The following is a 23,745-nucleotide window of genomic DNA, read 5'->3' as shown; positions in this document are numbered from 1 at the left end:
TATGGTACCCCCTGGTGTTCTTTTAATTTCCCCTCAGAAGGTTCTATCCAATGGTCAGAAGAATCCACTTCTAGTATGTGGATTCTTATTTGATGTCCTGGGATGTCTGCTTTTTCATTGATAGCATGATAGGATTTTCATATCTCTTAGACCCAATCAGGCAGGGGAATTTTTCATAGATTTAGCCCTGTATCGGGCAAGCAGGGGCCAGCCAGACTAAACCCTCCCCCGCCCCCCCCTCTTTATTTTTTTAATATTTTTTTATAATGCCTGTGTGAGGCGCAGGTGCGCACACTTGCATGGGACACAAGTCTGCACCTCACACCGGCACTCAGTGTATGGAGCGGGCTCCCAACTCTAACCCGCTCCATACTCTGTGGACCCCAGCTGATTTTTAGTAGCCCGGGGCCACCGCTAATAACACATCATGTGGCGATCGCTGCGGGTGGCTAGTAACCCTTTTGATCACCGCTGTCAAAGTTGACGGCGGTGGCGAAAGGGATCTTATAACCATCCCTGGTGTTCTAGTGGGGTGGATCGCCCTCCGCAGCACGATTTTGGGGGGCGATCCGCTGTGGAATGAGCCGGAGGGCTTACCTCTTCATCTATGGGTGCCCCCAATAGATCTGCATTTAATTGAGCATACCTTGAGCAGGCTCAACCAAATGAACACAGACAGATCAATGGAGTTCAATAGAACTGCATTGATCTGTATGAGGAATCGAATAATAAAGTGTATGAAAAAAAAAGTTTACTTTTTTTTTTTTTTTTTTTTTTTTTTTTTTTTTACTTTAACCCCTACTTAACCCCTTAAAGGGGTAGTCAGGTGGTGAAAAACTTATCCCCTATCCTAAGGATAGGGGATAAGTTTGAGATTGCGGGGGGTCCGACCGCTGGGGCCAGATAGCGTGTATCGACCCCCGCACGAAGCGGTGGCAGACACGCCCCCTCAATACCCGCTGTCGGGGCCCCGTACAGGAGATCACAGGGGGCCCCAGCGGTCGGACCCCCCGCGATCTGCAACTTATCCCCTATCCTTAGGATAGGGGATAAGTTGTTCACCACTGAGTCACCACTGGACTACTCCTTTAAGGACCGGGTTTTTTTTCCGTTTTTTGCTCCTTGCCTTTAAAAATCATAACTTTCAATTTTGCACCTAAAAATCCATATGATGGCTTATTTTTTTCCGCCACCAATTCTACTTTGTAATGACGTCAGTCATTTTGCCCAGAAATCTACGGTGAAACGAAAAAAAAAAGATTGTGCCACAAAATTGAAAAAAAAAGCAGTTTTGTAACTTTTGGGGGCTTCCATTTCTACGTAGTTAATTTTTCGGTAAAAATGACACCTTATCTTTATTCTGTAGGTCCATACGGTTAAAATGATAGCCTACTTATATAGGTTTGATTTTGTCGCACTTCTGGAAAAAATTAATACGTTTTAATTGGTCATCTTCTGACCCCTATAACTTTTTAATTTTTCCGTGTATGGGGCGGTATTAGGGCTCATTTTTTGCGCCGTGATCTGTAGTTTTTAACGGTACCATTTTTGCATTGATAGGACTTATTCATCTTTTAAATGATATAAAAAGTGACCAAAAATGCACTATTTTGGACTTTGGAATTTTTTTGCGCGCACGCCATTGACCGAGCGGTTTAATTAATGATATATTTTTATAATTCGGACATTTCCGCACGCGGTGATACCACATATGTTTATTTTTATTTACACTGTTTTTTTTTTTTTTTTTTTTTAACGGAAAAGGGGGTGATTCAAACTTTTAATAGGGGAGGTGTTAAATGATCTTCATTCACTTATTTTTTTTCACTTTTTTTTGCAGTGTTCTAGCTCCCATAGGGACCTATAACACTGCACACACTGATCTTTATCATTGATCACTGGTTTCTCATAAGAAACCAGTGATCGATGATTCTGCCGCATGACTGCTCATGCCTGGATCTCAGACACTGAGCAGTCATACGGCGATCGGACAGCGAGGAGGCAGGTAGGGACCCTCCCGCTGTCCTGTAAGCTGTTCGGGATGCCGCAATTTCGCCGCGGCTATCCCGAACAGCCCACTGAGTTAACCGGCAGCTTTCACTTTCGGTTTTAGCCGCGCGGCGCCGCGATCGGCGCTGCGCGCTATTAGCGGCGGGTCCCGGCTTCACTATGACGCCGGGCCCGCCGTGATATGATGCGGGGTTACCGTGTAACCCCGCGTTATATCAGGGGAGCAGGACCAAGGACGTACCAGTACGTCCTTGGTCCTTAAGGGGTTAAATATTAAAAGTTCATATCGCCCCCCTTTTACCATTTTCCATACAAATATTGGTAAATATAATAAAAATAAACATATTTGGTATTGGTGCATGTGTAATTGTCCAAACTATTTAAAAAAAATTTACGTTTTATATCCCGTACGCTAAATGGCATTAACGTAAAAAAAAATACCAAATCACAGAATTGCGTTTGTTTATAAAGTTAAAAAAAAAAGTGTTGAAAAGTGAGATCAATACAAACAGCATATTATGGCCCCCAAAAAAGAGCCCTCATACAGCCTACCTAGTATACGGAAAAATAAAAATGTTATAGGGGTCATTACAAAGAACAATTGGTGCCGCAAAAAACAAGACTCGTATGAGGCTGTAGATCAAAAAATAAGGGTTATGGCTATTATAGGAAGAGGAAAAACAAAAGTGCATAAACTAATACCAAGACCTTATTTACTTTTTTGGTTGAAATTATTTTCTCTACCAGGACAAGGGGGTTTTCTTGAGGGACAAGTTGATTGTGTTCCGCTTTAGTCCCTTGGACAAGTAGTTTATTTATTTTTATTTTTTTATTTCCACACCCCTGCGTCTGTGGGGCTGACTAATCCAGCTGATTGGTGGGGTATCCACAGTCAGACCCCTACCAATCTAGTATGTATAGCCTATCCTTTACTATTGATAGCTTATCACAAGACCTAATAACCCTTTTAATTGTAGGACGAATACATGTCTGATTTTAAGGTACAGCTAGAAAGCTTTTTGCTTCACTGGCCAATATGTGGGTTTTAAAAGCAGCTGTGTAAATATGAGCAAAAAAGGATATCTAAGGCAAGGTTCACATTTGAGGCTCCATTTGTTGTTTGCAGCACCATCTTTTTTTTGTCCGTTCTCATAAAGGCAGGGGTGTGGAAATTTTAAAAAAAAAACTACTTGTCCAAGGGACTAAAGCGGAACACAATCTACTTGTCCCTCAAGAAAATCCACTTGTCCTGGTAGATAAAATAATTTCAACCAAAATAGTACGATTCACCCCACTAGACCACCAGGGATGGATAGAAGATCCTTTAGACACTGCTGACAGCGGTGATCTAATGGTTTAATAGGTGATCGCAGCATGTCGGGATATTAGCGGCGGGAGAGCTGTAGCTCCTCTTACACCCCAGACAAGCCCAGAAAAATCTAGATATAACTTTTTGATCACCTTATAAAAAATTTCTCATATGAAGTGACCAAAAATGAGCAATTCTGGACTATTCTTTTACATTTACACCGTTCACCGTACAGTTTAATTAACATCATATTTTAATAGTCCGGACATTTCCACATGTAGCGATACCACTTATGTTTATTTTTGTACATTATTTTTATTTAAAGAAAATTTGAAACTTTTATTAGGAAAGGGGCTTATTCACATGTATACGCACTTTATAAAATGTTTTAGTCACTATTTTTCAGTCTCAATAGGGACTTGTGTTACTGGGCAGGGGGGTTCTGCTTCTCCAGTTTATGTGCTGCATTTTGTGTCAGAAAATGTTGGAAGTTGCATTTAGTTACTAGATAACTACAACTCCCAGCATGCCCTGATACAGCCTATGGTTGTGTGGGTGTTGCAGCATGTTGCACTGTATAGTACAGTTAAGGTTATTGTGTAACATGCTGGGAGTTGTAGTTTTGGTTTGTGTCAGCTGCAGAGCCATAGTCTATGTCAAGGAATACTGGGAATTGCAGATAGTAACTACAACACCCAGCATGCCCTGATGCAGCCTATGGCTCTGCAGCTGACCCGAACCAAAACTACAACTCCCAGCATGTTACACTTTATAGTTCTACAGTTTAGGTTATGGTCCAACATGCTGGGAGTTGTAGTTTTGGTTCGGGTGTGTTTGTGTGCATCCGTGGGGCTCTTGGTTGGCGGGTGAGTATGAAGGGGGGGATTCTGGGGGTGCAATTTAGTGCGGGTGCCACTAAAAATAAATAAAATTAGATGGCACAACTGCCCTAATGCCCGACGTGACAGTCCTCTCCTATACAAAACATTCATGCATACACATATCATACATGAACCAGCCACTGCCCCCATATCATACATTACATATACACTCACACCATACATATACACCATACATATACACATATCATACATGCACCAGCCACTGCCCCCATATCATACATTACATATACACATACACTCACACCATACATATACACACATCATACATGCACCAGCCACTGCCCCCATATCATACACACACACCCCCGCCACTGCCCCCCCACATCATACATTACATACACTCACACCCTACATATACACCATACATATATCATACATACACCTGCCGCTGCCCACCCCACATCATACATCACATACATACACATCACACTTAGACATCATACACACATCATACATTACATACACATCACACTTAGACATCATACACACATCATACATTACATACACATCACACATAGACATTATACACACATCATACATCACATACATACACATCACACTTAGACATCATACACACATCATACATTACATACACATCACACATAGACATTATACACACATAATACATTATACACACATCATACATCACATACATACACATCACACTTAGACATCATACACACATCATACATTACATACACATCACACTTAGACATCATACACACATACACTCACACCATACATATCCACCAGTGTTTCCCAACCAGGGTGCCTCCAGCTGTTGCAAAACTACAACTCCCTCACCTGAGCCGCCATGAGTGGACATCAGAGCTGTAGTCCCGGCCGGTGTGAGGTGAGATTTACGTCCTCCCCCTCACCCCCCCCCCCCCCCTGCTCTGTGTTTTCCCCGTGCAAACAAGCAACCGCCCCGTGGTGGATTAGGTCCTGTCTAGACAGAGCAGGGGAGGGGGAGGGGGAAGCTGTGTGCGGGGGATGGAGCTGTGCACGGAGCTGTCAACATCCACTCTCACCCTGCTGTGTCTTCTGAGCTGCGTCCATCCTCCGGGAGGGGAGATAAGGGGGCTCTGCAGTCAGCTGGAGGCCGCCCCTTCCATACACTCTGAGCGCCGGTGTGAGGTGTAGACTTCCATCGGCTCCTGCGCCTCACACCGATATTAAAGAAAAATAAGGGGGACGTCGGTCTGTCCCTGCTCGCCCGATACAGGGCTAAATCCATAAACAATTCACCTGCCCGGCGCCCAAAACTACTTGTCCCGGGCGTCGGGCTATAGGATTTCCACATCCCTGATAAAGGACACCATTACAGAAATCAGACGGATCCTATTAAAGCCAATAGGGTCCATTGGGTGCTGTTGGGGTCAGGCATGTATTTTTTTTTTTCTTTGTTTTGTATATGTGCATGACCAGAAAAATAAGTGCAAACCTAGCCTAAATTTGGTGCGCTTAGAAACCTATCCTGTTGCTGCTTTCAATATTAGGGATTTGAAAATGAAAGCTGGAATCTGATGGCAGTAGGCACCTATTCAGCTGTTCCTTGGCCCGGGGTTTGAGAAGTCTCCTCCATAGTGTTTTGTAGCCAGTAAACCTCACAAAAGCTTTTGCATCTGTTCCTTTTGCACAGTCTGAAAAATCACTGGTCTTTCTGTAAACCTTTTCCTTACAGACCTCTATGTCTAAGAATGTACTTACTCCAATGACCATACCAATGAACAAATCATCTGGCTCACGATTTCGGAACAGTGTGGAAGGGCTGAACCAAGAGATTGAAATCATCATTAAGGAAACTGGAGAGAAGGAAGAGCAACTCATGGTAAGTGCATATTCCTTTCCACTACGGAGCCATAGCCCAGTTACTGGTTCTTGATGGTAATTTATGACTTACCATTGAGAAGGCTCTTTTCACTTTTCTCCGCTGCACATGGAATCAAGAAGCATTTTTATTTTTTTAAGTTTTCACCCTCCATATTATGGGTTTATTAAGGAGGGTGGGTTGCTCCAATATTCATCTTGAAGCATATATCCTTGTGGTTTCCCAGCATGGAGACTGTTCAGGCCTTCCTGATGTCAATGGGAACATTACAATGAGTTTTCAGCATCTGCACCCTGAGGTAAGTTGTTGTTGTGTGTGGTATCTTATTTTATGTGTACACATTTAATTATATTGTTTTATTAGATTGGATACACTTTTTTTCTGATATCTTTGTCATGTACTTAACATTTTTCTGAGATGTTTTGATATCCTGAGGTTCCAGCAGTGTAGTTTACTTAATCTACTTACCTGCTGTGTTAATGTTAGATAACCTGTGTTACATAGTAGCTGCCAAATGTTATCATTAATAAATCCAAATAGCAATTCAGTTGTAGCAGCTAAAACAGGGTCTCAAAGCTTATTGAGGACACAACCATAATGATGGATTCCTATTACCTACTTAACAGTGTTGCTTGCATAGCCTTTATGGCTCCTGCAGTAAGTCACCTATAGCCATCAATTAGGTACCCACCTTTATTAGTTTTACACTGCTTCCCTGTCAGCTGCAATCTAGGGGTTTTCTAAGGCAAGTGCTTTTTGTGTACACAAGTTTATACATTTCTGTATTTCTGTATAACTTCCTTTATGGAGCAGCACATGTAAACTGACCCAGTAAAGGTATGGCAATATACTTTCAGAATTAGTTATCCAGTGTTATAAATCTTGCTGCAAAAACGCACAAATTTGGAAGAGGTGAGATCCCTGGAAATCACTCAGAGGAATAGACGCTGACTGATCTTTTACTCTGCATCAATGCTGAAGTAGATGAGTTAGGTTAAGATGCCATGTTATGGATACTAATGGCTTCATCATTGCTTTTTACTGTTCATATTATTTGTGATTTAAATGGTTTTTTTTTTAGCTTTTTTACAATAATAATACTTTCCACTGTTCTTGCTGCCCCCTTTTTAATGTTTCAAACCTAGAAAGGCTTATACAGAAGTAGAGCTATTGAAAGAAAAAGGGATCCAGAGCCTACTATGAAATACAGATTTCTCTGCTAATGCAAAGCTTATACCTTACTGCATGCAACACTAACTAAGGAAAGCTATTTTGCTGTCTGATAACAAACATGTTCCAGGCCTGTGGTTGGCTAATAGTTGGACAGTATTGACGAGTGTTTTCATTTTAGATTTATAGAATATTGCAGACTTCTCTCAATATGGATCTCTGTTTTGGGGGCAGGATGTGAGGCCAAACATACTCCAAACGTATGGTGGAAATCTTTAAGATGTTGGGTGGGAAGAGAGTACCCAATTTTTGTCCTGTGAGAAATGATTACTACCAGTGGTGTCTGGAAACAGTCTGTCCATAAGTACGCAAGCTGTGCCATTCTTTGCATCTGTTAATGGGGTGGGGGTTTTTGTATAGAAAAAGCTCACCCTTCCAATAGTAGATATAAGCACAGGATAGAGTTCAGTGGAAGCACGGTTGATTGCTGAGCCGGATCCCAGTTGGATGCATACAAGAAAAAAGTAGGTTTCCAGCTTCCTTTAAAAAAAAAAAAGTAATTTTATTTCATTCCTTTAAAAACGTGCAGAAAACATAAAGGTGACCCCATAAAATCCAAATGAAACGCTGATGCATTTCAGTTTATTAATAAACCTTAATCATAGCGATATTCATACGTGGGAGCCTGTCCCTCCTTATGTACCTATAGTGAGTGATGTTAGCAAGGTATAGAGCCCACCCAAATGGAGGGTGGAGAAAGGAATTTGTTAACTCTGCGTGGGAATTCCCACCTGTGTAGAAGATCAGGTAAGGGAGAAGAAACAAAACAAATGGAAAATGTACAAAATAGTATATAACATCAATCACAGCAGTATCAATAGTATAGTCTCCGTTCAAAAAATGTACATAAGATAATTTTTGTAATAGACCTCGGGGGCATCTGGTATCCAGATGGAGGATCCAAAACGCCTCCTGTCCGAATACCATCTCCCCCCTCCAAACAGAGGCGGTGACTGGGGGGGGTTGATGGTATTCGGACGGGAGGCGTTTTGGATCCTCCATCTGGATACCAGATTCCCCCGAGGACTCGATTACAAAAATGATCTTGTGTACATTTTTTGAACGGAGACTATACTATTGATACTGCTGTGATGTAATATACTATTTTGTACTTTTTCCATTTGTTTTGTTTCTTCTCCCATACCTGATCTTCTACACAGGTGGGAATTCCCACACAGAGTTAATAAACAAATTCCTTTCTCCACCCTCCATTTGGGTGGGCTCTATACCTTGCTAACATCACTCACTATAGGTACATAAGGAGGGACAGGCTCCCACGTATGAATATCGCTATGATTAAGGTTTATTAATAAACCGAAACGCATCAGTTTCATTTGGATTTTGTGGGGGTGCTTGGTCTAGTTATACAAGATGACCTTCTGAACTTTAGTCCAGTATGATATGGTTTCCAGGTCAATATTAAGGCATTTTAAGCAGCGAGATATCCATATTGTAAGAATGTCTGCTGTGACAAATTAAGATGAAAACTAGTGGAAAGGAAAAGTTGAAGTTTCATTACCAGTCCCTAATTCCTGAGGCCTCTCAACTTGAACATGTGACTGCTGTAGCCAATCACTGGCCACAGTGATCACTGACAACAGCCAGACAATCCCTTTAAAGTAGTGGCTTGCTATGGGAAACGTTCACTATCTTGTTTCACCAGTTTATAGAAAATGTCAACAAACCTTTTTGGAGTTGTTACAAAACTGAGCTGTTAAAGTTTTGAAGGGTAATAATTCCATTTTTAAAGAGGATGTTCATCCAGAGCGTAGATTGGCCATATAGTAGAAAGCCAGAAATTGGAGCTGGAGCAGAAGTTTCATAATTTTGTTGCTTGTATTTACAGAGATAATGGAGTTTTGTATGCAGTTGCAGCCAGATCAATTTTCACCTCTGCTTCTCAGAAACGAATCGCTTAGAACTGAACATACCGGCACAATAACTCTAAAGCTAATCCCCAATGTGGCTGCTATTCCTGTTGCAGTTTTTGCACAGGTGACATCGACCACTGCTATAATTTCTGACTCGCTAATAATGGCCATTTTTATGTTTAGGGAAGAATCCTCTAGTTTTTTTGTCTTTTTTTCTAATCTATTTTCTTTTCCCCAGTGGTTATTTTATCATGTATTTTAGCAGTTGCTCTCTTATCATAGTCTTGCATTATCCATAGGTGGTAGATTCATTAGACTATTACATTCTCTGTAAATGAGCAATCGAAACTCTGCTTGACAATATGCATAATTACATTATTATTTATACTTCAATACCGCTTTCCTTCACAGACAACGTTTAGTTGTGGCATAGTATAGGTTTTGTGCTTTCCACTGTGTTGAAGTAACCTTCAGACAAGTTATAAACTCATGATGGAAAATCTGTAAACTTTGGCATTGTTGATTTATAAAATTGTAGTGCATCCGTTCCACACCACTTGGGTATTAAAGGGCCTTTCTGATCGATGTGCATTCTAGGGTCAGAAGGCCACTTTGTTCAGTGGTGGTTTCTGTTAATGAACTTCTGACAAGTTATAGAAGAGTTCATAATCTTGGTTGTAAGTGCAAATTTTACCAAAGCAAATAGATCAGTGGTGAACACATTGGTTGGGATTTATCAAACCATGTGAGGAAAAAGTCCCACAGCAACCAATCACACACCGCTCAGCTAACGAGCTCTAGTAAAGTTAATAGTTCCCAGTAGAGGTGGTGCAGCACTGCTAGTGGTGTCCTGGGGTATGAGACGGCAGATGGATGCTAGTGTAGCTATGTTGCTGGAGGTGGTGCTCAGATAAAGCAAGCAGTGTACAGATCAATCCAGGAAAAGAAAATATCGGCACTCACCAATTCAGCTTGCAAGTCTTCTTTATTGAAGCATACTTACATATGGGGTACAGAAGAGAAGGGTAGTGGGGGGGATAGTGAAAGGCGACCGAGCTCTTGTTTCGCATGCTTGGCGTGCTTCGTCCGGCCATGGCTGCTATGGGAAAATCACTCCACTTTTTCTCACACCGTTTGATAAATCTGGGCCATTATGTAGTTTCAAATCGCCATCCAAATCCATGTTTTCTTGGGAAGGCTAAACCAGGCCAGATTAATGAACAATTATTAAAGGGGTACTCTGCCCCTAGACATCTTATCCACTATCCAAAGGATAGGGGATAAGATGTCAGATCGCCGCGGCACCCCGCTCTCATTACAGCACAGAGTGAGTTCGCTCTGGGCGTAATGACGTAATGAACTCTCTCTGTTCTGTAATGAGAGCGGGGTGCCGCAGCGGGGATCCCAGGGCTCCCCAGCAGCGGGACCGTGGCGATCTGACATCTTATCCCCTATCCTTTGGATAGGGGATAAGATGTCTAGGGGCGGAGTACCCCTTTAAGTGTTATCATGGGAACACAAAAATAGAGTAGCCTCATGCATGCGACCTGTAACGCAACATATTAAAAGGATTCTCCGGTGGAAAACATTTTATATTTTTACTTTTTTAAATCAACTGGTGCTAGAAAGTTAAACAGATTTGTAAATGACTTATATTAAAAAATCTTAATCCAGTACTTATCAGCTGCTGTATGCTCCAGAGGAATTTCTTTTCTTTAATTTATTTTCTGTCTGACCACAGTGCTCTCTGCTGACACCTATTTCCATGTCAGGAACTATCTGGAGCAGGAGAGATTTGTTCCTATTCAGGACAATTCCTGACACGGACAGAGGTGTCAGCAGCAAAAAGGAAAGAACTTTCTCTGGAGCATACAGCAGCTGATAAGTACTAAAAAGATGAAGATTTTTAAATAGAAGTAATTTAAATCTGTAAAACTTTTTGGCACCGGTTGATTTAAACATTTTTTTTTCCCACCGGAGTACCCTTTTTTAAGTAGTTGTGATAGTTGGACAAAAAATAAATAAATGATGTGGCAGTGCTCCCCCTTGAGTCTTTTGGTCAGTATTTTACGATTTAGAAGAAAAAGTTAGGAGTTGATCCAAAACACAGGAGAAGAACAAATCTTTCACTCTATCATTACTATTTCCCTCCTATTTTTAAAGGGGTGCTCCAGGGAAGTTCAGGAAAATAAAAATGCCCCAAATCCCCCACAATATTTGTTCTATGTCCCCTGTAGTTATCCTTGTGATTTTGCCAGCTCCTGTGGCCCCTGTTGTCACCTGAAAATTATTATTTCCTGCTGCAGCCCAGACTACAACTCCTAACAGTCAAAGCGGCTCTGTGTAATGGCTGCCAGCCAATAGCTTTTACTATGTGTGTGCATGCTGTGTTATTGTAAACACGGTGAGCAGTACGTACACACTGTACAAGTCTTTTTTCTTTCAAACTAGTACACACACACACACCATAAATTATGCAATGCTCTGAATGGCAGCAGTCAGTGATTAGATCAACACAGGTGAAGAGCAGGATTATGTGCATAGTTGTGGCTGAGAATCTTCACAGGAGACTCTGGCAAGATCCTCACATGGGGAGGGGAGGTGTTGCTGTGAAGCCAGAGCCCTAGACCAGACAGAAATCACATGAAGTTTGTCTTCCAGGAGGGTGGGGGCTAGTCTCAGTAAGGGCTTTGCACAAAGACAAGGTGGATCTGATCATGATGTCTTTCTCTCACTCCCTGCATGTAAGTGACAACTTAAAGAGGAAAACTGCTGTACATAGCTAATGAATGATATTTAGACAAATAAATAGGTTGGTGAGAGAGGGAGAGGATAGGCTATGGGTTTAGTTCCCCGGAGTACCCCTTTAATTCACAAATACTGATGCAGTTTTGTAAGTTATCTTAATTTTTACATTATACCAGCTTATGGCAATGGTCTTTGTTCCACATTATAGGAGCAGGTAGATGAGTGAAATATGAGCCAACAAGAAGATAGTGGGTGTATTATATGGCGGTCACAATCAGTGCTTGTCATTTTTCATAGATATATTCTGCCCGCTAATATTTTTACTTAGAAAAGAAAATTATCCGCGTAATGTTTCTCCTTTTTTTTTTTTCTTTTGTTTTCTATATGTTTTTATATTTTACAGCCACAAGATATCCCAGATGGACACCGTGCTCCCCCACCTCTTTCTCTAAGGAGTGTAGATACACAGACGCCTGGAGGGAATGACCGTGGAAGCAACAACAGCAGCCGCTCCCAATCTATATCTCCTGCTTCCTTCATAACCATTTCCAATGACTGTAGTGAGGAGAGCCCTTGTACGGTTGATGACACACATGCAGATCCCAGGGACAAAGGTATTACACGTCCTTTCAAATTCTAATTTATAGGATAAGATTTACTTTTAGTTGTATGCTCTATTAGTTTACTGCTTTAAAAGCTGTACAGGACATTTGATGTATGAGATGGATAAATATCACAAGAAATGAAAGCTAAGTATTGGCTATATTTCAGATCTTATAGCATACAAAAATGTTTCAAGTGTACAGTAAAAGTAGAATTAATGGGGTTACTGGGTGGTTTAGCTCCACTGCAATGCCACCACAGGAAATGAAAGAAGCGCTTAGAATAGTGGTTTAACCTCTTAATGGTCTATTCACACATACAGTATTCTGCGCAGATTTGATGCACAGGATTTTCTGCTGCAGATTTCAGTGTAAACTAAATGAATGAACACAGCTGAAAATCTTGCGCATCAAATCTGCGCAGAATACTGTAAGTGTGAATAGACCCTAAAGCTGGGGTCTGTAATACTGGTGGCACTCCAGATGTGGCAAAACTTCAACTCCCAGCATGCCCAACTGCCATTAGCTGCAGCCAATGGATGTCCAGGAAGGTCCAGACATGCTGGGAGTTGTAGTTTTGCAACATCTGGAGGGCCACCAGTTTGAGACCTCTGCCCTATAGGGAACCTGTTTTTGCTGCCCATGGTTTGGGCGGCATAAAACAGTTAACAATTTCCCTTTTAATAATGTGGTAAATAAAAAAAATAAACATTTTTTGTTTTCATTTTTCTTTCCCTCCTCTTAAGAGCGATATATTTTAGGGGGCTTCTTTATGCAGTCATTCGATTGCTTACTCAATTCAATGCCATTGCATTGATTTCACTGTGATCTGCTGGCCTGACCTAAGGTAGGCTGAAAAAAGCAGATCAATCATGGCAGGCACTAAGGCCTTCAGAAGGCAATTCTTGTGACAAAAAAGTAACTTTGTGGACTTTATGAAGTAAGACAGGCTGGTACTTGACCCAATGGAAAGTTTTCAGGGAGAAACTAAAATTAAAGAATGGGTAATAAGTACAGGTCAATCTCTCTGGTTCTTTTCTGTGAATAAAATCAGTAGTTTGGCTCAGTATTACAATTTATTAAAATTATTAGGCGATCCACGTAATACACATATATGTGGGGCCAGAATTCCATAATAAACTACTTTTTTTTGTGTGTTTTGCATGCTTAGGAACCCCACTTGTGCTTATGTGTAGTCCTAAGTAGTGCAGAGTATATGCGGAGTATTTACTCCACCACCTCTGCCTTTATTGCACTCAGTTGATGCTGGTAGGTTACTTGTACAATAGATCTTGGTACTTTGAGGTGCTTTGTTTCCTTAGGGAAGACTGATATAAAGATGGGACTATAATTTTGTAGCTTAAAGTATACCCGTCAGATCCAAGAATTTTTTTTTGTTTTTTTAATATATCACTCAGTACCTAATCCTGACCATGTACATCTAATTTTTGTCTAGCACCTTTATTTTTTTATTACACTTTTTAAATGTAGCTCATTAGTCTGAATTCCTCTCAAAGGGAGGGGGCGTGGCCACACTGTGCAGGTCTCCGCCCCCTCCCTCAGTATGCTGTCTGCTCACATCTCCCCTAGCATTAGCAAAACTCCAACTCCCAGCTTGTCCTCACTGACAGTAGCGGGACACAAGATGACAGTGGGAGGATTTTTCCTCCAGCTGTGAGCCCTGTGCTCACAGCTGTCAATCAAGGAAGTGTGTCCATGACATAGGTGATGATGCATGGACACAGCAGGAATAGTATGTGTACAAGCAGGCAGGGGGGGCAGTTGTTTGGCTTTTTCAGTAAGAAATACCGATTATTGAAAGCAATTGCAAAACCTATTGGTTATAAATGCTTTACTACATATCAAGTGTTTGTTTCTGACAGTGCCCATTTAAACCTGATTACATGCTGTGAGTTGTTGTCCATAGTAATTCCAACCAGTTGTTTATATTTGGTGCATGAAAGTCATTGGTTTGATGGTGAAAAAGAAAGCCATATTTGGCTCCAAAGTTGCATCCACTCAGTGCAAGGTAAAGGAAAACGAAGCCTAAAATAAAGGATAAAAGTAAAAAGGAGATATACTTGCCTGCACTGTCAGTCTGCAGGATCTCCAAAATGCTGGTGAAACAGATATGCAGAAGATTCCTTTTTATTTATTTTTGATCTCAGTCATGTATTTCGGTTTTAAGTGTAGTATGAGACAGGATAGAATAAAGGTAGATTTTATTTCTTGCCCATACTAAATGTACATTTAATGGTATACATTTTTTCATTCATTGATATATTTATTTAAGTCTAGAATTGTCTGGCTCTGTTTGTTACTGATCACTTTAAAAGAAAAATAAACTTAATATAACAATCATTTATTCCTGCAGAGAATGGAAACCACTCTCCATTTCCCAAGTATGCTACATCTCCAAAACCAAACAATAGCTACATGTTCAAGCGAGAACCACCTGAAGGTTGTGAAAGGGTTAAAGTGTTTGAAGAAAGCGTGTAAGTGGACTCTGCTATATCTGCATTACAGTAGGCCTCATTTATCAAAACTGTCATGTTGTCTTCATATTAAGGTTTAATCACCCCCCTTTTCCCAAATTCCATATAAAAAATATGTAAACATACCGTATATACTCGAGTATAAGCCGACCAGAGTATAAGCCGAGGCCCCTAATTTCACCCCAAAATCCCAGGAAAAGTTATTGACTCGAGTATAAGCCTAGGGTGGGAAATACATCATTCCCCCCCCCCCCCTGTCATCATCCAGACCCGTCATTAACATCCTCATCATTATCACCCTGTCATCATCCAGACCCTCATCATCATCACCTGTCATCATCCCCACCCCCCTTCATCATCCCCTTGTCATCATCCCACACCCCCCTTCATTATGCCCTTGTCATCATCCCCACCCCCCTTCTTCATGACCTTGTCATCATCCCCTTGTCATCATCCCCACCCCCCTTCATCATCCTCTTGTCATCATCCTCTTGTGAACTATCCGCCCTCAGTGGTCTTCAACCTGCAGACCTCCAGAGGTTTCAAAACTACAACTCCCAGCAAGCCCGGGCAGCCATCGGCTGTCCGGGCTTGCTGGGAGTTGTAGTTTTGAAACCTCAGGAGGTCCGCAGGTTGAAGACCACTGCGGCCTTCGACATCATCCAGCCCCCTCTCACCCCCTTTAGTTCTGTACAGTACTCGCCTCCGCTCGGCGCTGGTCCGGTGCTGCAGGGCTGTCCGGTGGGGAGGTCCTCCGGTGGGATAGTGATTCCGGGCTGCTATCTTCACCGGGGGCGCCTCTTCTTCGCGCTTCGGGCCCAGAATAGAGGCGTTGCCTTGACGATGACGCAGAAGGACGTTGGCAATGAACGCACCTCTACGTCGTCGTCAAGGCAACGTGACTATTCTCGGGCCGGGCCCAAAGCGCTTAGAAGAGGCCTCCCCGGTGAAGATAGCAGCCCGGAACCACTATCCCACCGGACCACCTCCTCTCCGGACAGTCCTGCAGCACCGGACCAGCGCCGAGCGGAGGCGAGTACTGTACAGAACTAAAGGGGGTGAGAGGGGGCTGGATGATGTCGAAGGCCACAGTGGTCTTCAACCTGCGGACCTCCAGAGGTTTCAAAACTACAACTCCCAGCAAGCCCGGACAGCTGATGGCTGCCCGGGCTTGCTGGGAGTTGTAGTTTTGAAACCTCTGGAGGTCCGCAGGTTGAAGACCACTGTGGGTGGAGAGTTCACTCGAGTATAAGCCGAGGGGGGGTGTTTTCAGCACGAAAAATCTTGCTGAAAAACTCAGCTTATACTCGAGTATATACGGTAATAAAAATAAACATGTGGTTTCGCCTCGTACATAGTGTTCGAACTATAAAAATGTAATCCGCACGGTCAATACTGTACACACAAAAAAATTCCAAAGTCCAAAATTGTGTATTTTTGGCCACTGTGTATACCCTAAAAAAATTATAAAAAGCAATCAAAAAGTCCCATCAATAATACCGATAAAAACTTCAGATCACGGTGCAAAAAATGAGCCCTCATTCTGCTCCGTACATGGAAAAATAAAAGTTAGAGGTAGGAGTAAGAGGACAATTTTTAAACATACTAATTTTGGTGCATGTATAGATATAGAGAGATTATATATAATATATTATAAATTATATATATTATTTATAAGTAGTAAAATAAAACCTATTTAGGTATTTTTGTAACAGTATGGACCTACAGAATTAAGATATGGTGTCATTTTTACCGAAAAGTGTACTGCATAGAATCTGAAGCCCCCCAAATCTTAAATGGTGTGTTTTGTTTTTTTTCAAATTTTTCCCTACAAATTTTTTTTTTGATTTTGCTGTAAATTTTGTGGGGAAATGATTGATGTCATTATAAAGTACAATTGGTAGCGCAAATAATATGGGTCTGTGTGTGCAAAATTGAAAGTGTATGATTTTTAGAAGGTGATGAGGAAAACAAAAGTGCAAAAAACGGGAATAACCCTGCATCATTAAGGGGTTAATGAATCTATTGCTCTTAAAGTAATAAAAGGTGATTTTTTTTTTTTTTTTTTTTAGCTTTGTAACATGTTAAAGACAAAAAAGATTAGTGTGTTCTCTCTTCCTGCTAATGGTACATCCAGATTAATTTTAACATCTGCAAATCTTTACTGCAGGCCAAAGCCGTTACATGAAATCCCTCCTTTCTACTGCCCTGACAAGAACAAAGTGAACTTTATCCCAAAGAGCGGATCTGCCTTCTGCCTTGTCAGCATCCTCAAGCCTCTTCTGCCAAATCAGGAAATAGCTTTTAAAGGCTCCAACCACAGCCTGACTGTTCCTTCTGGTATCCCTGCCTCACTAGTTCAGAATTTTAGCATGACCTCCATATCGTCAAGCCTAGAACAAGAACGTAATTCTCGCGGCACTAATACTTTGGCCTCTCCGATGTCTCTGCTGCATCCCACTGGGCAGATTGAGGAAGAGGAGGACTGAACGCCGGTGTCAATGTTCTCATAGAGATCTGCACTTACCTGATATTTAGAGACTGTAGATGCAGTATTGTCATAAGCTGACCATATTATTGTTCTGCTGTAAATGGACAGCATGCCTTACCATTGTTGGTATCGATATCGGTAATTGATGATCCTAGAAAGGGCTTTGTTTTAGCCCATTACACTTTTTCTTCTGTATTTATGGAACTGCTGATGCAGTTATAAATGGGTAGCTACATGGGAATACTATACCTGTATTCCTAATATATGGCCAATTTGCTGTTATAAATCAAATATTGGGCTTTTATTTAACCATTGTGGTAATGCTAATGTGGGTAAGTGTTCAGGGATGAGCAGCCTTCAGCCACCCATTTATTCCAGATAACTTTTCCAGCTATATTGTCAAATATTACAAGGCCGGCTGTACCTCTGGAAGGGGGATAGGTATGTTGGAGTCTACTCCTCCCAAGTAGTAGGGGAAATAAATCAAATCATTGTAGTCATGGTGAATACATCCTGTTGGAGTCAGAGCCGTTTCTTTTTCTGTCATGCATGGGTATAGGTTTTAGGAAAGTGAGGAGATGTGTTTTCGTGGCTGTGGTATTTCCTATTCACTTCAGCTGTGGGGACCAAACATGGTATAAGCTCTAGCAGGTTCAATGCTCCCTGTTAGGAAAGGTAAAGTGTAAATAAAAGACAAAGCCTTTAACTAGTATTTGTGATATATGGCATTGTATGTGGCTGCTGCATTATCAGTGTAGAAACGTATATTCATACACTGATGTTTTATTACTGTTGTTTTTATGTTTTTTTAACCCTAAGAGTTCTCTCATTGAAATATGGTGCTTTAAAGGTTTACAGTTTTTTTTTTTTTTATGCCAAGAAGACTTTAGTTTAATTACAGGCACCTCAGGCAAATCTATATTATCCTAATAGAATAAATATTTATCTACTTTGGTATTCCTTATTTTTGTGTAGTTCCAGAAGATCAGATTTATCATAGGTCTTTTTTGAGCTACTTCAGACCATCGAATTAGAACAGACTTAAAGAAGTATGTAGCTGCTGTGCTTGTGGTCATGCAAAACTAGCACACCATACACACAAGCAAGTTCCTTGCATTTCCAAAGGCACTGCTACATTCTTTTTGATAAAGGTCAATTAGTCCAATAAAATCTGACCTGCTGCAACTATACAAAAATGAAGAACACCAAAGTGGAGAAATAAGCGTGAAAGTTTGTTCTATTATCTGGGTTGAGAACCTACTCTCAGCGCCTTCGAATATATCTGGAGTGCCATGATTTTTCAATCTAGTCTCTATTATATGTTCTGGCATTTTATTTTACACAACTGCCTGAGAATATTTCAACTGAGCACTATATAAATGATACATTATAGTTGTGGGCCTATAAAACACATGGCACAAGTAAGTTAAGCTCTGCCATTATCCTGGGAGACAAATCCGATTTCTCGTACTAACCTGGTCTCCATAAGAAAGGCTCTTTCAGTCTGGTAAACATGTCTGTTTCTCGCTGGTGGTTTTATCATTTAGTTCCAGATGATTCTATCCTTGACCTTCCATGAAAATTCTCGTGTGCTTGTTGTGGACTTGTTTGGATAGCGGTAAGGGTACGTTCACGCGTATCCAAATTTGATGCGCAGGATTTTCTGCTGCAGATATCACTGTAAACTAAACGACTGAGCACAACTTCTAATCTGCAGTTTCAAATCCTGTGCATCAAATCTAAGCAGGATCCTGTATGTGTGAACGTATCCTTAGGGTCTATTCACACGTACAGTTTTCTGTGAAGATTTGATGTGCAGGATTTTCTGCTGCAGATTTTAATGTAAACTGACTGAACACAGTTTGAAATCCTGCGCATCAAATCTGCGCAGAATACTGTACGTGTGAATAGACCATTAAGGTGTAAAAGCAAACTGTACCTTTCCTAAAGCTGAAGGTGGTTTATTTCTCAGCCCAGTGCCATGGAGGCAGTGTTGAGCTGCTCAAGTGCTGCAGCCTGGCACACCAGCTTGCCTGCTCTCACCTCTTGGCATCTCCTGATTGAGGTACAGAGCACTCTGTGTTGGTCAAGTAGGGACTGGGAGGTAAGGCCAAGCATGGTGTCCCAGGCTGTGGCACTTTAGCAGCCCACTGTGTCTTTATAGATTTACCTTACCCCATGCTTTACCCAGCATGGGTTAAAGCTATTAAGGAAGCAAGCTTAGTATGGCAGTAGCATGCTGTTCCCAGTGCTCTCTAAATTTAGTAAATAAAAATATATATTTATACCGCACAGTGAATGCTGTAGAAACAAAATTTTGAGGGCAGTACGCCATATGAAACTCAATATGGTTCCATTAAAAATACAACTAGACCTACAAAAACAGCTTTCATAGGTCTATAAGGGGAAACATTATCTATCGGTTTCCAGAGTTAACTATACAAACAAATATAATCACTTGAATATCAATATGTAACTGGATTGCTGCTGATTCACCATTACCTTTATGCTACATGGATAATGTTTAGAAGCACCCTTCAGTTCTAGGAGTGCTACAGTAAACGCACTTAAATTTGCATTGCTAAGCTGTCAGTGGGTAGATCACTGCTCCTATTGTGAGCATTACCCCAGATTTTACTTGGTATTGTTGTTGTACTTTATCCAGGCTCATCAGGATGTGTTAAGCTTCATAGCCATTGTGACTGGGGTGCCGGAGGTTTATACTTCAGGCTTTCATCAACCTTATTCTTCAGCTTGCCAGCGACAAGTGTTCTGTCTTATATGAAATGGATGCCAACATTTTGTCATCCTCTTTCTGCTCTTTAGGTACATACATGTTCTAATGGTGGAGCAGCAGAGATCTGCACCACTGTCAGATGTCGAAAACTATGTTAAAAATGTTAACAGTAATTATCAAAATGAGTTGTTAGGGAGGGGTGGGAAGATCAGTGATTGTTAATGCAAATTATGTACCATAGCATACACTATCATGTGACCCTGATCGCATAAAAGATCTTGAGGCCAAAGTGCAGTAGAGTCTCAGAACACATGTAAAAGGCGTCAGAACTGTACATGAGAATCTGAAATCTGCTGCAATTGTTTGACTTATCAATCCAGCCCCAAAGATTAAGTTGTGGAAATGTTCTTCCGGTGCCTATTTTGCAGGATGAAGATCTGCCTGCTTCAGACCTATGCCAGGCTCATGCTGTTAACATGACAACGACTTTTGGTTAGGACTTCCCCTGATAAAGAGGAAGTATCAGGAAACTTGTATGCATTATTATATCTATACTTGGGATTCTGCTTCAGATGATGCCCTTTACATTTATTTTATAGCAATAACTCTTAATTGAAGAGTGAATGAACTGCACCAGCCTTTAAATCATCAGTACAAAAGTAATCTTTTTACACTGTAGCCCAAGCACGGAATGAGCAGTTTGTGTTTGTCACTATGTATCAAACATGGTGAAATGTGAATTTCAGAGCTCAGTTAATAAAACTCTACTTGAAAGCATGGCTTGTTTCTGTCCTTTTTATTACAATAGTGTGTAACTCCAACTATAAGCTCCATTTTCTTTTAGGTGCAGACTTTTGTTCTGATTAATTTCATGATATATTTTATAAGGGATCAGAACTCTCTGAAGGAGATTTATCATTATTTTCAAACATAGCTTCTATATGAGAATGTGTTTTTTTTTTTTTTTCTTTAAACTTTTGCTTATATGCGTCCTATTTATCAAATAGTCACACAACCTTGATAGATAAATCGCACATAAGCAAAACCCGGGAAACCCGCTTACAAAAGCGTTTTTTAAAGCAGAAAAGTTTTGAGCAGCCTCCCAGTCTGACTGGGAGAGCATGGTAAGTGTGCTGTAACATCCTGTTCACACTGGTGTGGTGCTGTGCGGCGTCTGTTGCTGCCGTGTCTGCGGGGAGGTGCGACCCATGGACTGGTTTGGGTGGCATTGGGGCCGCTCTGCCAGTGCGTCATTCCCTCTGTGGGCACTGGTGTCGCGGCGGTGGTGGTCGCTGCCCAGTGCTACGCCATTTTATGCTAGGGACGTTAGGGACCCACTCTAAATAGGTGGCCTTGACGTGGCGAGTGGGCTTGTACTTTTTGATCAAAACGTATATACTAATAACCTGTTTTTGAAATTTATGCTGAGAAGCAATTAGATCATTGTGCGAGATTGTAGACGTGCACCATGTCTGTTTTCTACCTGAATTCACTTTCTATTTATCAAATAGTCGCACGACCTTGATAGATAAATCGCACGTAAGCAAAACCCGGGAAGCCCGCTTACAAAAGTGTTTTTTAAAGCAGAAAAGTTTTCCCTTATGTTAATAGCTGAAGTTCTTTATCTACCCTTTATTACCAGTAGCATTGCTAGAGAGTGACAGAGAGGGGGGGCGTACCGCATCGGGTGACACCCTGACTGGCCTGCCTGGCACTAAATAGCTGCACTCCAACTATCCCGCAACAACCCATCCACCCTCCTCAGAAATAAAATAAAAAATATGAAAACATACTATGCCGCACCATGAATATCCGTACTCTGGAGGCTTTTTTGTTTAATTTTGAGCCCACATTTTGTGACGTTGGTGGGCGGAGTCTTGCGTCGCTGCACTGAGGCCGGAGTTTACGTCAAGAAGGAAGACAGCGCAGCACTAACAGGCACATAAACAAACAATAGTGAAGGCAGAAAAAATAAAGGCTCGGTACGTTACCAACCCCAAAATGTGCATGAAGCTGTATTACTATGGATGTATATTTTTTTTTTTTTTTTTTTTTTTTTTAGTGCCGCATATGGGTTATTTACATAGTCTGTAAAAATTCTTAATTATTTTGTGCCTTATTCTATTTTAATACAAAATTAATATTAAAATTTAGTGGGTACGCCAGCATGTACGTGTCCTAAAATGAACAAGGTGTGCAGTGTATTTCCAACCTCAAAATTAAGTTATTACTTATATAATACATTTTTTCTGTAACATTAATGTAGTAGCTTTGTTTCATGATGCAGAACAAGAACAGTTGTTAAAGTGGGTGTTAACTTTCTGCAAGCCAGGTTGGACCTGGAATACAGATGCAACTTTTCTTCATAAATAGCTACTATCGCATTTGAGAAATACATGAAGACTTCAAAGTAAAAAAAAAAAAATTACTATGTGAGCAGATTTTTGAAATGTGCTTCAGAATAAGCAAAAATCTAAAAAGTTACATGTATAGGAAGGTCGCACATGTAACTTTTTTACGCAAAAAAAAAATCTACGGAGCTTGATAAATCCTCTCTAGCCTTCTGTAAAGCCTGCCTTATGAGTCTCTGTATTGTAGCTAGTACCTGGAGATGGTGCTGTCGGCATCAGCAAGTCCAGGTGAGAACCGCAGTTATCAGGGATTTGCACGTGCTACTGGCTTACATCTGGTTTACATCTAGCCACTAGCATTGAAGATTCCCTGATAACTGTAGCTCTCTATACAAAAGGGGAAAAAAAACACATACCGTATTTATCGGGGTATACCACGCACCGGCCTATAACACGCACCCTCATTTTACCAAGGATATTTGGGTAAAAAAAAGTTTTTTACCCAAATATCCATGATAAAATGAGGGTGCGTGTGTGCGCGTGTATACCCCGATATACCCCCAGGAAAGGCAGGGGGAGAGAGGCCGTCGCTGCCCGCTTCTCTCCCCCTGCCTTTCCTGGGGTCTAGAGCGCTGCTGTCGGCCCTTTTCACCCCCTGGTTATCGGCGCCGCTGCCCGTTCTGTCCCCCTGACTATCGGTGCCGGCGCCGACAGCCAGGGGGAGAGAAGGGGCAGCGGCACCCATTGCCGGCGCCGCTGCTCCAGGCCTGAGTCGGGTCCGCGCTGCTCCAGGCCTCCGTCGTTGCTATGCGCTGAACGGCGCGGCGCTCTGACGTCATGCGCCGTGCCGTTCAGCGCATAGCAACGACGGAGGCCTGGAGCAGCGGAGCAGCGCGGACCCGACTCAGGTAATTATGCCACTGGGGATGGGGGGAGGCAACGGGGCAGCGGCGCCGGCAATGGGTGCCGCTGCCCCTTCTCTCCCCCTGGCTGTCGGCGCCGCTTCTCTCCCCCTGGCTATCGGCGCCGGCACCGATAGTCAGGGGGACAGAACGGGCAGCGGTGTCGATAACCAGGGGGTGAAAAGGGCCGACAGCAGCACTCTAGACCCCAGGAAAGGCAGGGGGAGAGAAGCGGGCAGCGACAGCCTCTCTCCCCCTGCCTTTCC

The 23,745-nt window shown here is 41.8% G+C and overlaps 1 protein-coding gene across 2 annotated transcripts in view; it reads left to right on the top strand.

The window, feature by feature from the left end:
* Positions 1-23,094, top strand: part of FAM117B (family with sequence similarity 117 member B) — a 59,992-nt gene extending 36,898 nt beyond the window's left edge. The window contains exons 5-9 of one of the 2 annotated variants that reach the window (XM_056533866.1): positions 5,906-6,052; positions 6,279-6,350; positions 12,305-12,515; positions 14,878-14,998; positions 17,169-23,094. In XM_056533866.1, coding sequence (XP_056389841.1) covers positions 5,906-6,052; positions 6,279-6,350; positions 12,305-12,515; positions 14,878-14,998; positions 17,169-17,487 — 870 coding nt within the window. In that variant the 3' untranslated portion in view covers positions 17,488-23,094. The remainder of the gene's footprint in view (positions 1-5,905; positions 6,053-6,278; positions 6,351-12,304; positions 12,516-14,877; positions 14,999-17,168) is intronic. The other variant, XM_056533867.1, reaches the window with a different exon arrangement.
* The last annotated feature ends 651 nt before the right edge of the window (positions 23,095-23,745 follow it).

Source organism: Hyla sarda, chromosome 8 (genome assembly GCF_029499605.1).
Source record: "Hyla sarda isolate aHylSar1 chromosome 8, aHylSar1.hap1, whole genome shotgun sequence".
Lineage (NCBI taxonomy): Eukaryota > Metazoa > Chordata > Amphibia > Anura > Hylidae > Hyla > Hyla sarda.
This window is presented reverse-complemented; position numbering and strand designations above follow the sequence as displayed.